The sequence below is a fragment of the Mustela nivalis genome (genome assembly GCF_964662115.1).
Source record: "Mustela nivalis genome assembly, chromosome: 1".
Taxonomy (NCBI): Eukaryota; Metazoa; Chordata; class Mammalia; order Carnivora; family Mustelidae; genus Mustela; species Mustela nivalis.
Window position 1 is genome coordinate 190258257 of NC_139020.1, and position 16660 is coordinate 190274916.

Here is a 16660-nt window from a genome sequence, read left to right on the forward strand (position 1 = left end):
AAGCCGGACAGCCAGTGATAAGACGACTGCAAATAAGCATTTTATGCCTCGATGAGATTTGATCCACCTAACCAGTTTTGTGGACAAGAGGTTTTGTCGACAAGAGATTTATTTGGCCGTTTGAAGCTTTTTTTTTTTTTTTTTTTAAGATTTTATTTATTTATTTGTGAGAGAGAGAACAAGGCAGGGGAGGGACAGAGGGAGAGGGGAAGCAGACTTCCCACTGAGCAAGGACCAGCACACCCCCCCCCGCCCCCCACATGGGGCTCAACCCCAGGACCCTAAGATCACGAACTGAGCAGAAGGCAGATGCTTAATCAACTGAGGCACCCAGGTGCCCCAGCTGTTTGAAGCTTTTTGCCATGAAGGAAGCATAACCTTGAAAAATCTGAGATTCCTTACTCTAACCATGACCTTTGGCTCAAAGCAGGCAGGTTTAAAGCAGGCATGGACGCGCCAACCTTCCAGGGAATGCTCCTCAGGAGAGGGCCTCCAACAACGCATCCCCAGGCCCCACACAGAAACAATGGCCCGGAAGCACCACCTCCATGCCCAAAGGAACCTCAAACGGGATTGTTCCAGAACTATCAGGCTGTCTCCGCTGTTCTAAATCATCCTAAAAAAGACAGATGAAAAGACCCTGACTACTAAGACTGAGAACCGCACACAGCACCACTGCCCTGGTGGGGAAATGCTATCTTCAAAGGCAATGTGTATGGGATATCCTGTTACATGACAAGTACTCTGAACCCTTCAGAAAGTCAGTGTTATTTAAAAAAAAAAAATTGCGGGCAGGGGCGCCTGGGTGGTACAGTTGGTTAAGTGTCCAACTCTTGGTTTCGGCTCAGGTGGTGATCTCAGGGTCGTGAGACTGGCCCCTGCATGCGGCTGCTTGCTCAATGTGGATCCTGCTTAAGACTCTCTCTCTCCCTCTCCCTCTGCCCCTCCCCACCTCCCTAAAAATAAATTAAAAAATCTTTAGGGGCAAAATATTTTTTTCCAGGGAAATCATTCCAGATTACAAGAGTCTAAAGAAACAACAAATATGAGAATTTTTTTTAAGATTTTATTTATTGAAAGACAGAGAGAATGAGAGGGGCTCAATCCCACAATGGCGAGGTGGAGACCTGAGCCAAAACCAAGAGTCCGACGCTTAACCCACGGAGCCACTCAGATGCCCTCAGCATCAGATGAACCTTAATCAGATCCCGGTTTATAAAGCCACAAACTCTATAAAAGATGATTTTAGGACAAGAGTGAAATGTTCATATAAACTGGATATTAGCTGGTATGAAACTGTTAATTTTCGTATGTGTGATCATGAATATTGTGGTTAGGCAAGAGGCTACCCTACTTTTAGGAGAGGCCTGCTGATGTACCGTCATGGTGCCCGCACTGATTTTCAAAGAATTCAACAACCACACACACACACACACACACACACACACACACACATGAGAAGGGCTAAAGAAAACTGTTATGTTAGAATGGTTAGCATAGCAGATTCTAGCAGAGGAGATACAAGATGTTTTGTGTCTCTAAATGTCATCCCAGCTGTGGTTACAAAAATTAAGAAAGAGAATGCATTCCTTCCCTTCTCCATAAAAAAGGGAATCAACTGTATCTCACTATGCTCCTCTTTACCAGAAACCACACTGGGCTGAAATGCAATTGTTCTTTAAAAATTGTTCTTTAAAAAGCTGGTGTGCGGGACACCTGGGTGGCTCAGTGGGTTAAGCCTCTGCCTCCAGCTCAGGTCATGATCTCAGGGTCCTGGGATCGAGCTGTACATCAGGCTCTCTGCTCAGCAGGGAGCCTGCTTCCTTCTCTCTCTGCCTGCCTCTCTGCCTACTTGCAATCTCTCTCTCTCTCCGTCAAATAAATAAATAAAACCTTAAAAAAAAAAAAAAAAGCTGGAGCGCTTGAAGCCAGGTGCCAACCACGACACCATAAAGCCTCAGCATGCCTCAACCCACCATAACGTTCTGAACAGAACAGTGCCCCGTAGCAGCCTTGGTGATCATAAACAGGACGTCTCAGCAAGGAAGTGTGTGGGGGTCCCAAGAGCTCCCTCCCCACGTGAACAGCTGAAGCAGCAGGAGCATGACCAAAGCAGAAAGGATCAGTAGCCACATGACCCAGGCTCTGGTCCACTCCCATCACTAACAGTGGAGATCTGGGGTAGGCACCCCCACCTCCAGTGGATTGGGCCTCTGATTCCTCAACTGAAAAGTGGGAAAAAATAATCCTCTCTCAACCCAGGGTTACTGCATTAAAATCACAATGCTACAAACTCCTTGCTCTCCATCAGGTTAAAGCCGCAGTGTTTCTCAGAGTCTAGATTTGTGCAGCAGCAATGTTGGTCACAAACAAATGGACCCTGGGGCACCTGGGTGGCTCAGTCATTAAGCATCTGCCTTCAACTCGGGTCATGATCCCAGGGTCCTGGGATCAAGCCCCCACATTTGGCTCCCTGCTCAGCAGGAAGCCTACTTCTCCCTCTCCCAGTCCCCGTGCTGTGTTCCCTCTCTCGCTGTCTCCCTCTGTCAAATAAATAAATAAAATCTTAAAAAATAAACAAAACAAAACAAAAAAACCTTGAGCTAAAAAACAGCTGATAAAGGAGGCCTGGGGGTCTCAAAGATCAGGCCTATTTTCTCTCTGGCTGCTAAGAACCTTCCCCCTGAAGCCACAAAACCATGTCTAAGCCTAAAGGACAAGGCTCAAACCCAACAAGACCAGTGCTTACCTCGGCCATAGGCCCTGGCTTTCTTCGGGTTGAGTTTGGGTTTAAGAGGAGCCCCGGGCTTGAGCTTGGCTTTGGGGAACTGGGACAGGTAAGTCATCACCGAGTGCTCGTCCACATCTGGATGAATAATTTCTTCAGGAGTGATGACCTAGAATAAAGCATGGTAGGTGAAGTCCCAGAACAACTCACTGGTAACTGTCAAGGATTTGCAAATGTGTCTTAGGCCAACCACTACAAATCGAAGAAACTGAGTCAAGCTCTAAATTAAGTGAAATTACATTAAAACAACATGTTGATGTCAGTGTTTTTAACCTTTTAGAGGTGTTACTCTTCCTTGTGGAAGCTGAAGACCCCCTCCAGACAATTCTACATGTAATTTCCAGAGGTGCACACCCTTCCCTGGGAAAAAACTCACTCATCCCCCAGAGAAACTTTCCAAAAGGGGTAAGCTGTATCAGATACACATCAGATTGGAGCATCTCACCAAAAAGCACATAAATTGTCCTTTTCCCTTGTTCATCTTTTCATTGCCTCCATCTCTATTAACTCTGTTACTAATAAAAAATAGTCATAAAAACAGAGACAACCCGGCAACATATTAAACTTGCGGTCTTGTTACAGACTTGGATGTTTGTATCTTCCCAAAGCTCTTTTTTTTTTTTTTTTTTTAAGATTTTATTTCTTTCTTTGACAGAGACAGATCACAAGTAGGCAGAGAGGCAGGCAGAGAGAGAGGAGGAAGCAGGCTTCCTGCTGAGCAGAGAGCCCGATGTGGGACTCGATCCTAGGACCCTGAGATCATGATCTGAGATGAAAGCAGAGGCTTTAACCCCCTGAGCCACCCAGACGCCCCCTCCCAAACCTCTTATGCCTAAGCCCTAACTGCAAGGATGATGGGATTAGCAGGCTCGGCCTTTGGGAGGTGAGTAGGTTTACATGAGGTCAAGAGGATGGAGCCCCCATGATGGGATTAGTGCCCTCATGAGAAGGGGAGGAAAGAGCAGACCTCTCTGTCTAGCCGTGTGAGGACACAGTGAGAAGCCAGAGGTGTGCAAGTCACCAAGAGGGCCCTCCTCACCAAACACTGAATCTGCTTGCACCCTGCTCTTGCCTTCCAGCTTCCAGGTACGTGAAATAAGCCCCTGCTGTTTACATCATCCAGTCTACCGTATTTTGTCAAACAGCAGCCGGAGCTGACTAAAATGGGTTTCAGGACATTATGAGCTGTCCAAAGAAATGGGGAGGCATTAATTTCTCCTGAATGTAGCCTAGGAGCAAGATGATGCTCATGCTGGACAGGAGGCCCCCCAGAGGCATCACAGCCTCAGGTCCACCACCTGACCCAGCCCTAAACAGTCACCAAAACATCCCTCTGCCCCCAACTAGGGTGCTGAGGAGCTAAGCGCTACCCCTCAGACCCAGAAAAAGGCCGTCTCATGAACCAGGTTAACCAAATGCAGAGGAGCAACTTCTATACCCTGCTTCCCTCACCAAACAGGAAAACAGAACAAAACAAACTGCCAGAGAACATTCTGATAGTTAGCCTTCAGCAACAAAATAGCTACTTGGGTTTGAACAGTTGCCTTCACCCATTCCATGAAACATAAGATATGTGTTGATTTGATATTTCTTCCAGAAAGCTCCTTCAACAACTATACAGTGCCAACATCACACGAACGTCAAAAGGAGATGGTTTTAGGTTTAAGAGGAGATGAAAAACATACCACACCACTTACTAAGGATGGAAGAGTGAAGAAATGGGCCATGAAGCGGAGACATGATGTCAAAACCAAACCAAAGAAATACAGGAAAGTTTTTCTCCCTCCCGAGGGATCCTATTACAAAAGACATGGAACTCAGCTCTGAACACCAACTTAGACCATCATGTGACCTGGGGTGAGGTCATCCATCCATGGCAATGGCTCCCTACAACTGCTCTTGACCAGGGCTTCAAACATGGGAGTCTTGGGGAGTTTTTTAGCTTCCTTGGAAAACCCTGGAAGACGGCACCTCAATTACACAATGTGGCTCCTGCTAAAGGTATCCAAGAGTTGCTCAATCTCCAAGTTCTCCTGTTATGTTCCTGTGATAAGATTATGAGCAATACAAATTTTTCCACAATTTCCAATAATGGTAGGTTATCCCGGTTTAAATTTTTTTCAAAGTTCTAAGTCTTGTGACTTCCCCTAAGATATCAGATTTTTTAAAAAAAGACTTTTTAAATATGGAAAAAGTGGTCAAATATTGGCTATTCCTTACAGTACAACCCAATCATTAAAATCTACATTTGCAGTCTGGTGTCCCAAGATAGTCTTTAAGATCTTTGGAGCAAAAATACTATAAAATTTGCCACATGTGACAAAGAGCGATGTGAAGATTTCTGAACAATCTACAAGCACCCAAGACAATGAGGACCTATTATTATGGGTAAACTGAGGAAGACAGGAGCGTGCCAGAGGCAGTACTCTTTGAAGGCTCATGCTGAGGAGGTGAGACTGCCTGCCAGACCCAAACAGGCATCTATAGAGTGCCCGAACAACCAGGATGGAAATAGCCTCCGGGCACATGGCACTGCTTGTATGCCTACCTGTGGGACCCCCAGCCAATCGTCTGCTTGCTGCATAGCTTCCCGTGCATTATCCACAGGCTTTCGTGGATCCCACGATTCCCAGTCTGGGCACAGACCTGTTAATGTAACACAAAAGATCCCATTAGTATTAGCTGACAGAAGAGATTAAAGGAAGCCCCATGCTTAAATTAAACCCCCTTGGTATCTTAATTCAAAGAACAATTTCTTCCAAAAATCTCAGTCAATTAGACACCTTAAGAGGAAAAAGTATCACAGATAGGAGTACGCCAAACTATTCTGAAGACTAAGCTGAGACTTCTCTTTCAGGCTGTTATTTTCTTGCATTAACAGAGAGATTATCCATTCCTTTAAGCTGTGGTAGATATAAAAAAAAAAAAAAAGTCTGTAAAACTCCTTGGGCCTGGTGCCTTTTTGCAAGAATTTTTTTTTTTCCTCCTACCACCTTCAAACTTCTGTACTCTGGTCACCAAATGTGCAGGATTCACACCAGCTGGATAGCCTACAACTAACTCAAATCTGACATTATCTACATGGAGACAGAGTCAGATCCTGCAGGTGAAGGGCTCAGGTCCTTCACCTTCAGGTCCAGCACCTCCATCCTCCACTTCGGAGGTCAACTCCAAGTCCAGGTTCTCACCTGGGCTTCTAAAAGACCAGCTATAAATTGGAGGTTCCCACAACTCTTCCTCACCTCATTTACTAGAGTGGCTCACAGAACTCAAGAGAACAGTTTAAATGCTAGATTACCAATTTATTATAAAAGGATACAACTCAAGGACAACCAGATGAAAGAAATGCCCATGGCAAGATATGGGAGAAGAGGTATGGAGCACCCACCCCATCTCAGCATGTACCACTCTCCTCGCAACTCCATGTGTTTACGAAAGCTCCCCAAAATTTATAGTTGGAGAAATTTTATGGAGGCTTCATTAGGTGAAGTAGATAAGGATTGATTAAATCACTGGCCATTTGTGGTTAACTCAACCTCCAGCCCATCCCTTCCCTGGAGGTCTCTAGAGATGGGACCAAAAGCTCTAGAGATGGGACCAAAAGCCCTGTAATCACATGGTTGGTTCTCCTGGCCCCATCCCATGCTTAGGGGCTGTCCAAAAGTCATCTCATTAACACAAACTCAGGTGTGATTGAAAGAAACCATTATCATGGCTCTTATCACTTAAAAAATCCCAAGGGTTTTTGGAGCTCTGTGCCAAGAAAGGGACAAAGACCCCAATATCCATTTCTTATTCTAAGTCACAGTGTCACAGTCCGGTTCCTAGATATATCTAAAAAGACTATCTAGCATCTGTATAATTCAAAAATCCACACACCCAAAAGCCCAAACATAGAATCATCTGAAAAACCTTTGTAAGCACAAGAAGTATAGGACTGAAGTAAAACATGCACTGGTTCAAACTGGTGAAGAGGTATCCGTAGGTGGAAGCAATGAAGAAGGTGCCAGGAAACTAAGGCTGAGCTGTTGACTTCGGTCTGGATAACACCGGCTGAGCGCCTTTACAGGAAGACTGAGGCCTGGAGTCCGTCCTCCCTCCCTATCCAATACAGACCAGCCAGCTCTGTTCACAGCATGGTAAGAACGACTAGCTTACTAAAAATGAATGTGAACAGCATATATATGGAGTTTTCATAAATGGAAAATATGATTATTAGAGTAAATTTTTTATTAGAAACAATTCTGGTGGTGCATATAAAGACGGACTGGGTATTCTCTTGACTCTGTACCAGCAAACTCTACCCATCAATCTAAATGCTCCAGGGAGGATAACTACTATGTTGGTGTACGCTCAACCACTCAGCAAAGGGTGGGAAAACCTCCAACTGGATGTTGACCAAACACTATTTCATAGCAACGCAGAAAGAAAAGAGTGGAGAGAAAGCCATACATGGTCAACCCAGCAGTCGGTAAAAATGGGTACTTTCCACTCAATGGAAGTTTTTGGATTTTCATGCCAAGTCAACTAACAGAGCCACGTGTTTCTGCTAAAGTCAATGGGAAACCCGGCACCAACTGTGGGAAGAAGCGGGACTTTGGATCTGAAAGCTAAACCAAGGCCCGCTCCAAGAACTTCATTGGGAATTTGGGTAAATAACTGAGCTCAATGTTCAGAAGGTCCATGGATACACCTAGAAGATAAACAGAGCCATTTTTAGTTCCCTTTGCTCTTACAGTGGGCTAAAACTAGGAGAATACACCAATCCCAGCAAACTCAGCTTTCCCAATGGGAAACCAAGAAGTTTGAGGCCCACAAACCCCCATCCTGAAGAGAAGGCTTAGGCAGCCTCGGACACTTACCTGGAGCACAGCTGTCCACTAAGGCCCCCAGAGCCTTGCCATCCTGCCAGTTCTGGTTAAAGTTGGTGATGGGCAAGTAGGGGATCTTGTTCTGAATCCACCCCAGCAGCCTCTGCTTTGGTGTCTGCTTCTTGGCATCATCGTCCCCTTCATCCTCCCACACGGGCATGGAAATGGAGTAGTGGAGGATCAGCGTCCACACCAGGCCCAAGATGAGCTTCAGGTTCCCATCCACAATGGCTTTGCTATCTGGGGAGAGAGGCACAGGCTTGAGATGGCACGTTCCTCTGGGCTGTCAAGGAAATTCTTATCTGTTAGAGAACCACACACAACCATTTCACAATGAAAGGATGTAGTGTTAGGGGCGCCTGGGTGGCTCAGTGGGTTAAGCCTCTACCTTCAGCTCAGGTCATGGTCTCAGGGTCCTAGGATCGAGCCCTGCATTGGGCTCTCTGCTCAGCAGGGAGCCCACTTCCCCCTCTCTCTCTCTGCCTGCCTCTCTGCCTACTTGTGATCTCTGTGTCAAATAAATAAATAAAATTTTAAAAAAAGAAAAAAGGAAGGTTGTAATGTTAGAATTTGCTTCAGAATACTTGAGGATGGGAATAGATAGAAAGTGAGATTCCAAAATGTTTCTCAGTGTCACTGGATCTTGTGTACATGAAAATGCATTACACTTTCCTCTCTCTTGCCAAACCCAGGCCCCCTTTAGGGATCTTCTAGGAATCTCAGTGCTGCTGGTTTCTACCTTCTACTCCCTTGGCTTCTCTGTGGCCCTCTATCCTCTGTCCTCTTTCCAACCTCTACCTACATCCATCAAAACCCAAACATTATCAACAAAATCTCTCTCATTCTCTCCTCCTCTACCATCCCCCAACTTCCCCTATCCCATCTCTCTCTTCCTCTGCCTCTCCCCACACTTCCCTTCCTATCTACTCCATCTCTCCCCTCTACCTCCTCCCACACACCTCCCCTGCTAAGCATTCACCCACCTCCCCAACTTCCTTCACCCTTTCCCCACCAAACTCCCCTGCTGCAATCCCCAATTCTACCAGGACCCCAAACTGCAAACGTTAGAGCCATCTTAGACTTCTTTAAATCCCAGGTGGTTGTTTCTACAATACATCAATTCCCTCTCTACCTACATCTCTTGGCAAATCCTTTTCTCCACCTTCCTAGTAAATATGGGCCCCCCTCCACCCCGAATCCTCGACAGCCATGAAACTGAACCCTGTTTGCATAACCTTAGACTATCTTTCTGCTCATGGGACGTGTGGGTGGCTCAGTCGTTCAGCATCCGCCTTCAGCTCAGGCCATGATCCCAGAGTCCTGGGACTGAGTCCCACATGGTGCTCCTTGCTCAATGGGGAGCCTGCTTCTTCCTGTTCCTCCCCCTCCTTGTGCTCTCTCCACCACCAGCCCCCCCGACAAACAAATAAATAAATAAAATTTTAAAAAAGAAGAACTATCTTTCTGGTCAGGTACTACTGTGCTTCCAAATTCACCAATGGTCCCAACTGCCCACAGTTGAACTCCTTACACATACAGCACCCTCGGAACCCCCAAAGCCAGCCTGCTTTTTCACCCATGTCACCCCCGCCCACCACAGTTCACACTGCAGACACACAGACCCCTCACTCCTGGACCACATCCTGCTTTGAACCCCTCGGATCTCTCCATGTGTTCTGTATTCCCTTTGATGAAAAGACCCTTCAACCACGCCCTCCTCTGGGACAACCTCGGGCTCCTCATTCAAGGGCCAGATCCAACAGTGGGTGGCGCTTTGCTCCCATCAGCGTGTGGGTGACTGTGCCAGGGCCCTCTCAAGATGAAAACCAAGCCTCCGAGCCCCCCCAGAGCCCACCAGACTACCAGCCCCTGCAAGAGAGTAACTGAGCCTCTGTCATCTTGGAGCTAGCTCCAGGATGGTGTCCTATCCACCCATCCCCCACAAACCACCTGCATGTCGGTCAAACACACGCCAGATTGCACTTCATGAAACCCAGCTACGACCACATGAGAAATACACACATGCTCATAAGGAATAAACGGCTCACCACTTAAAACCTGGAGGCTTTTTTCTTTTTTTAAATTAACCTGTTTATTGTTAGTCCTCTTACAAGAAACGAACCTCGTAATAGGGCACACCCAAACCCACAAAAACCAAAGGTAGCTTTATGGTTGCAGATTTAATCATAATAAAACTTGATCTTGTAAAACTGTGCAGAGTAAAGATTATCATGAACTGGCTGGTAAGACTGTCTAGAATTTTTAATTTTTTTTTTTTTTTTTTTTGGTCAGAGAGAGAGAGGAGCAGGCAGAGGGAGAAGCAGGCTCCCTGCTGAGCAAGGAGCCCGATGCAGGACTTGATCTCAGGATGCTGGGATCATGGCCCAAGCCCAAGGCAGACACGCTGAGCCAGCCAAGTGTCCCAAGACAATCTAAATTTGAGCAATCCTTACTCAAAGTTAAGGCGCCCAGAGATTTTCTATGGAATGAATTGTATAAATAACTTTGAAGCAGGACAGTCCATGTAATTCAAGGGGCTCAGCAACAAATGAAAATACAAGACTCCTTGTCCAAAAGTATTACAAATTTCAGGATGGCAGCAGCAGAAGATTAAAGCAAGTAGAGAAGCCTTCTCAGGGCGAGGCCCCGTTCTGTTGGCCGTGAAGCGACCTCTGCCTCTGAGGTCCTGTGGTCAATAAGGTAACAATGAGATGCACAAAACGCTTGACCAGGCACAGAACTTGGACATCCAAGGAATGCATCCCACCTTATTGACTATATGTTTCTCCAGGTGACAGCCCTCCACCGTGACGGAATTTTTCTGATTAGATGTTCTGTTATAAGGTTGTCTTTGAAGTGCTGCTGATTACTGAGTTACTACCTACCAACTTTAAGAAATTCCAGGTCAAACAATTTTCCATGCCAGCTACAACTACAGGAGAAGAACATTCCTCAGAAGGGTGGGGGGCAGGGGCAGGAAGGACACCAAGTGTGCGCATGCTTACTCTTTGTTAGGTACCGGTGGTGGACCACGTGGGGTCTGGTCTTGCACCAGGCAGAATCGGATCGGGCCTACAAGTCTCACCCAGCCACAAGCATCAGACAGCAAAGTTCAGCTTTCCTGAGTTATGTGTTAAATGCCTTTCAAATGTAAACTTACAGAACTGATCCATAAATCAAAACACAAAACCAGCTTGCTCTATTTTTACCCAGCTTATATTACACGTGTTGGTCTAAAGGAATGAGACAGGAGTCTTTTTCGAAAAAGATTTGGGGGGAAATATGACCCAGTAAAAGTCTGAGCCAAATGTATGAAAAATACAATGCCCAGAACTTCTGTTTCCAATGAATTCAAGGTGGGTGTCCAAACGGGAAAGCCCCCATTAAGGTCTCATTGGGATAAATGATACTTTTGTTCTGCTAGTCTAAGAAGCTGGAGAAAGAACAGTCCTCGCTCCAAAAGTGATTTTGACAGGTGAAGGTTCAAATGCTTTACCGAACTCTTGGAACAATAAAAGGATGGCAGCTTGCCCAAAAGGTCCCCCCCTTTCCCACCCACATGAAACAGGAGACTCCCAGCGCCTTGAAAATGAAATGCTACAGAGCATCCCAGTGTCGACATCGGACCATCATAGCCGACGACGGGTTTTTCAAATGTGTGTGCGCTCTGTGATGTTTATGTCGGGGATAAACATGGAACAGAAATGTAAAAAGAGGAAAAGGCCAGGTCAGTGGGAAGCCTCCCTGGAAGGATTCCACCTCATTGACAGACTCTTTCTGGAATAAAATAATAAGCCAACGCCTGCCACGCCTGCAGGACCTCCTAGAATTGACTTAGATTGCCGGTGGGTTGGAATCTGGCCCCAGGTTTCCCCTCCCCAGATCCAACCAATCCCAATTCCCATGGAACTGGGCCTGGCTCTGGACAGCATGATCCTCAAACCACACACCCCCTCTGGAACTACTTAAAATCACCCAGCATTGCTTCCAAGGGAGGGCCGTGGCTTTTTTTTTTTTTTTTAATAGCTAGTAAGTTAATTTGAGCTACTGCAAGTTCCAGGACGGAATGTTTCCGCGTACCTTCTCTACACCGGTTCCCCAGTCCTCCCTGAGCAGCAATTGGGAATGGGCAACATTTATGGGGGAAGAAACCAGCTATTTTTAGGCGTCTTTGGAAGCACTGTGGAAACATCTACTGTGTAGACAAGATCCTCCCAGAAGGGCGATGATGATCTTTCCTTCTCTTCTATCAGGAGGGCAGTGTCCAAGCAACTACCTGTGTGCCTGCCACAGTCCCCATGCCGGCCTACCCTATTACTGAGGGCAGCGTAGTGGGGAGCCGGAAGAGGCCTGAGCGAACACCATCCCACAGTTTTGCTCTCTTGAGTCAGAACAACAGGTCCTCCATTAGCCACAACAGAACAACTTGCTACTAGGTGAGTAACAGCCCACATGGGAGACGAAGTTTCAGAAAAACTCCTCTTGGGGAAGAGCACGCAGGCCATGCTCCAACTATGACTGTGCCATCCAGAGAAGGGTCTGCCACACACGCTGCTCCCCACCCTCTCACCTCTGTTACTCTCAGAGAGGCCGTGGGGCACAATGGCTGGAACCAGCCACTCAACTAGACAACCCATCCATCCTCGCTGGGCTACAGAACATCAAGAGTTAAGCACAAGGCCTGGTACAGGGCGGGTGCTGAACAATACCTCCCTCCCCTTCCTTACTCCTTCACCTCATACCTGAGTACCAGCTGTGTGCCCAACACACTTCCACAAAGCCGGAAGCCCAGAAGCTAAATCCCAGGTTTGCAGGCAAGCAGGAAATGAAAGGAAAGACAGTACTTTGTGAATTAAGAGGAGGATGAGGTATTCCATGTGTCACTTCCCTGGGTTAAGCAATTCATTACAAGGGTCGTGAGTCTCTGAGGTCCCTGATCTCCTGTACTGGGAGGAAGCTGACCCACACACTGCGGTGAACTCAGGATACATGAGGTCAGTGTCAGGGGTCCCTTCTTGGGCTGAGTGTTTTAGGGAGACCCACACGGCCTGAGATCCCCAGACAGAAACCAAGAACCACCAAGGAACCCAACTATGGATCATTTATCAGACCTCCCTGAAAGAGAACACCTTACAGATAGCAACCCACAAGAGCCCAGGGTCTGGCCCCTTCTTGACTTCCCAATGTCACATTGCCCCAGGGGTTAACCTGGGGTTAACCTTGGGTTAAACTTGATCTCCAGCCTCCACGCAGGCTTACTCTGGGACTCCTTCCCCACCTCTGCTGACCTGGCTAATGCCTCTTCTACATCCAACTCTGCAACCCTGAAATAGGTCCCTGGTCCACCGTGCCCTCCTCTTCCAGTGGAATGGCTGCATCGGCCTCCCCTGCTCAAAGCACCAGCTCTGCAAAGGTGGGAATAGGCTCTTCTGCTCCCTGAAGCATGGATACTTGGCTGTTTGGGGGACAGGCTGCCACATGCACAGCCCTCCCCGCTGGGTGCTCACTGAGACACAGCTGCCCTCACTGAGTGGATGCAGAAGTCCACATACAGTCTTTCAGACCGAATGCTAACCTGCTCCTGATGGTAACCACCTCTGCACTCCCAGCAGGCAACAGAGCATGTGGCACAGGAAGACGGCTGGAGGGGCGGCGGTGAGCAGCACTATACTGGCCATAGAGCTGTGGCCAAGTGATCAGATCCCAGAGTGCCTCAGTGACCTTCCCTGGAAGCTGGGGACAATGCTGGAGCAGGAGTACAGAGGGGCTGGGAAGCCTACACATGGGGTCACACGTCTCCAGCACTCAGACCACCCCCCCACTCTCAGCTGGCACTGAATGCTGGTATTATTACTATTATTCTTACACCCCTGACTTCAACATGCTTTTATCAACCTTGACCCAAAAAGAACAAAGGCCGAAGGAAAAAGTGAAAGCTTAGCCGTTTAAGGTGGTGACTTCCACGTCTGCCCTGAGGTTTCCTGTCAGCCCTGACAGCTTGGGTGAGCCAACCACAGTGGCATCCTGTGCGGGGCTGCCCCACGGTAACCCCACACGGCAGGGCTCACAGCACCTGGGCCCAGGAGCCAGGTGGTGGAACTGGGGCTCACGGGCCTCCCGGGTTGGCTTTACGGTTTCTCCCCATCCTTCATTCCTCCCTAGCCTCAACCAACTGCGGCTAAATTGTTGGCCTCAGCTGTGCAAACAAGAGGACACCCTCAACTGAAAGAAGGCAGTTTACCATGGTCCTCAGTTTCTCAGCTGCCACCTGTTCCTGAGGCCACGGCGAGGAGGGCCTCTCAGTCTGCTGTCCAGCGCCGGGGTGCATTTCCGGGAGCCCAACAGTCCTTCCATCCGTACAGTGGGTGGCAGACTGTATGTACTCCGGCAGGGCTATGTACCTGCCCAGACGGCTCTGGGCAGGATGAAGGGGCCAGGCCAGCATCTCTCCTGCTCAGGGCTTCATCTACAGCCTGAACCCATCCCAAGGAAAGACAGACTTACAACAAGGTGGCTCATACTGCCGATGGTTGAGGGGTTCTGCGGTGAAGGCCACCAAAATCCTTCTGCCCGTTCTCCCAGGCATGCAGCTACCAGCTGGACGTCCCTCCGCAGCCTCCCTTGCAGCTCAGCGGGAGGCCGCTCCGCCAATGGACGGTGAGCAGAGGGAAGTGCGCTAACACTTTAGGGCCCATGGGCTGGGGTGCCTCCTCCAAGCGCTCCCTCCTATGGCCAACCAGAGCCTCTGACATGACCCTCACTTAGCTCTGACCTGCCCTCAGGGAGGCCAGCCAAGGTGATAGAAGGAACCTGGGTCCCAGATTAGGATGTCCTGACAACTGGAAGACTGAAAAAAGTCCCCGTATTTGGGGTTTGTCGTCGTTGTTTTTCAATCTCTGTTACAGCTGCTGAACTCTAACAAGAGGATGTGCTGGGCCCTGAGGCCCTGGAGTCACAGACCACAATGAAATAAGTGTGGATTGAGGTACTCGGGTCAGCCGGATTTCCGATCCTTCTTCTAACTCAGGAACTCTCAAAGATGACAAAGGAGCTGTCTGAGTTAATAGCTTTCACACGTCACTATGTCAGGATTCCGTTAATAAAGAGTCCATGTGGAAGACCTTTTTACGTTAGTTAATTTTTCAAGGGATAAGACCATGGACCAGGGGTGGCCAACGGAATCGGCATGTGAAGTGAAGACCCTCTCAGTGTGCTCAGAATCAGAAAGATTCTGAGGCCCTATCTGGGGTCAGCAGGAGAGAAAACTGATTCCCGATCTCTGTCCTGAACAGGCACATGGAATGGAGGCTCAGGGAGGCAGAATTGTGCAGATTAGCCATGCCTGCCCTGGGCACGGCATGGGGAGCAGTGGCTGGGTCTCTCCAACAGAACTAAGTAAACACTGCCAGATCCCTGATTTGAGATTTCTGCTATAGACCCATAACACATTCCTTATGCATAACCTCAGACTTCAAATTTCCTACTTTGCCAACTATTCCTTCTGTTTTCTCTCACTAGCTGGACAACTTTTGCCTGGAATAATTGGAACAAATTATTTCATAAATACCTTACTTTTATTTTGGTGAAGAGTTTTTGGTGGACACTCAGATCACAGATACTACGACAGTGTCTTGCTTCCTAATTTATCCCAAACCTCAGATTTTCTGGTTAAGAGGCATCCTTTAGTCAAAATGTGCAACTGCATCCCCGAGCGGGCTTCCAAATGCCACTTTTGAAAAGTGCTTACCGCTTCTGGGAATTACTTTCTATCCAGGGACCAAGTCACACAGGACTAAAATGAAATAGGCATATGAATGGGCCTAGAACTTAGTAAGTCCCTTCCAACCAGTATGACTGGGACAGCCTTAAAAAGTGAGGACAAGGATTCTAGCCTTGTTATAAGGATTAAAGAAAGAAGGAAAAAAAGACAAGACACTCCAAAATGGTCAAAGCAATGTATGCCACACTAGGTTTTTGATCTCGAAGCCACAGGCCTCCTAAGTGAGTAGTAGGATGAGGGCCCCAGGGACCCCTGAGCCTGGGCAGGGAGTGGAAGAGCCTGGAGTCCAGCCACTGGGAGGCACCAGGAAACCCCAAGTTCTCAGCATGGCGGGGTCTGTCTCTCGCTCCTCGCTTCCAGCCACCACAACTCTGAGAACATGGCCAGCTGAAGTAATAAACGTGGGCTGTGAATGGAGGTATCGGCTCTGACTCCAGCTCAGGCTCACCTGAAACAGTCCTCCAGCTCAGTCTGTCGTGTGGCAAGGCCCCCTCACTGGAAACACAGCTCACGGCTCACCCTGTGCACAGGAGCGCAGCCCACAGGGGAACCCTTGGAGAAAGAGTGTGACCGCAGGAGGAACCACGCTGGGAAAGATGGCTAAGCCCCTCCCCTCTTGACATCAAGAACAATCATATGGTGACAGCAGCTCCCTCTCTTCCAGACCTGACCCCTGGGCCCAGCCCTGTGCCACATGCATCACCTTCCATGACCCTCCCTGTGACTCCACCAGGGCAGCTTTATGGTTCATCTCATCTTACACATGAGACGACAGAGGGCCACAGAGGCACTGGCCAAAAGTAACACAGAGGAAGAACCTACATTTAAACCTAGTTCTCTCTGTTGCACGAGCCCAAACCTCCCTACTTCCCTGACTGCACACTGACCACTCCATTCGCTGAGTGGAACAGGACACACATTTCACTGATGAGGAGGGGACACACACTTGGGACCCAATGCCGGTGAGCCGTGGCCTTGGGAGGGGAACCCCAGGCAAGGCCTCTGACCCCGTAACTGCCCCAGTCATTCCCATAGTCCAAAACTGTCAAGATTTTGGCAGTAAAATGTGGATAGACAGCACAGAAAGTGACAGCACCAGGCCTGGGTGGTGCAAGCAGGAGTCAGACATGGATTATTTCAGTCCCCGTGTCTCAGGCATGACTCAGCCTCTACTACACCCTAGGAACTGGGGATTCCAATGTCCCAGGATTCTGGGAGGTC

General features: G+C 48.2%; 1 protein-coding gene across 4 annotated transcripts in view; it reads right to left on the reverse strand.

Annotated features, from left to right (window-relative positions):
* Positions 1 to 16660, reverse strand: part of FLNB (filamin B) — a 148823-nt gene that overhangs the window by 80054 nt on the left and 52109 nt on the right. For all 4 annotated transcript variants that reach the window (XM_082738607.1, XM_082738606.1, XM_082738605.1 and 1 more), the window contains exons 2-4: positions 7651 to 7899; positions 5337 to 5434; positions 2750 to 2897 (exon numbers count right to left, since the gene is read on the reverse strand). In XM_082738607.1, coding sequence (XP_082594733.1) covers positions 2750 to 2897; positions 5337 to 5434; positions 7651 to 7899 — 495 coding nt within the window. The remainder of the gene's footprint in view (positions 1 to 2749; positions 2898 to 5336; positions 5435 to 7650; positions 7900 to 16660) is intronic.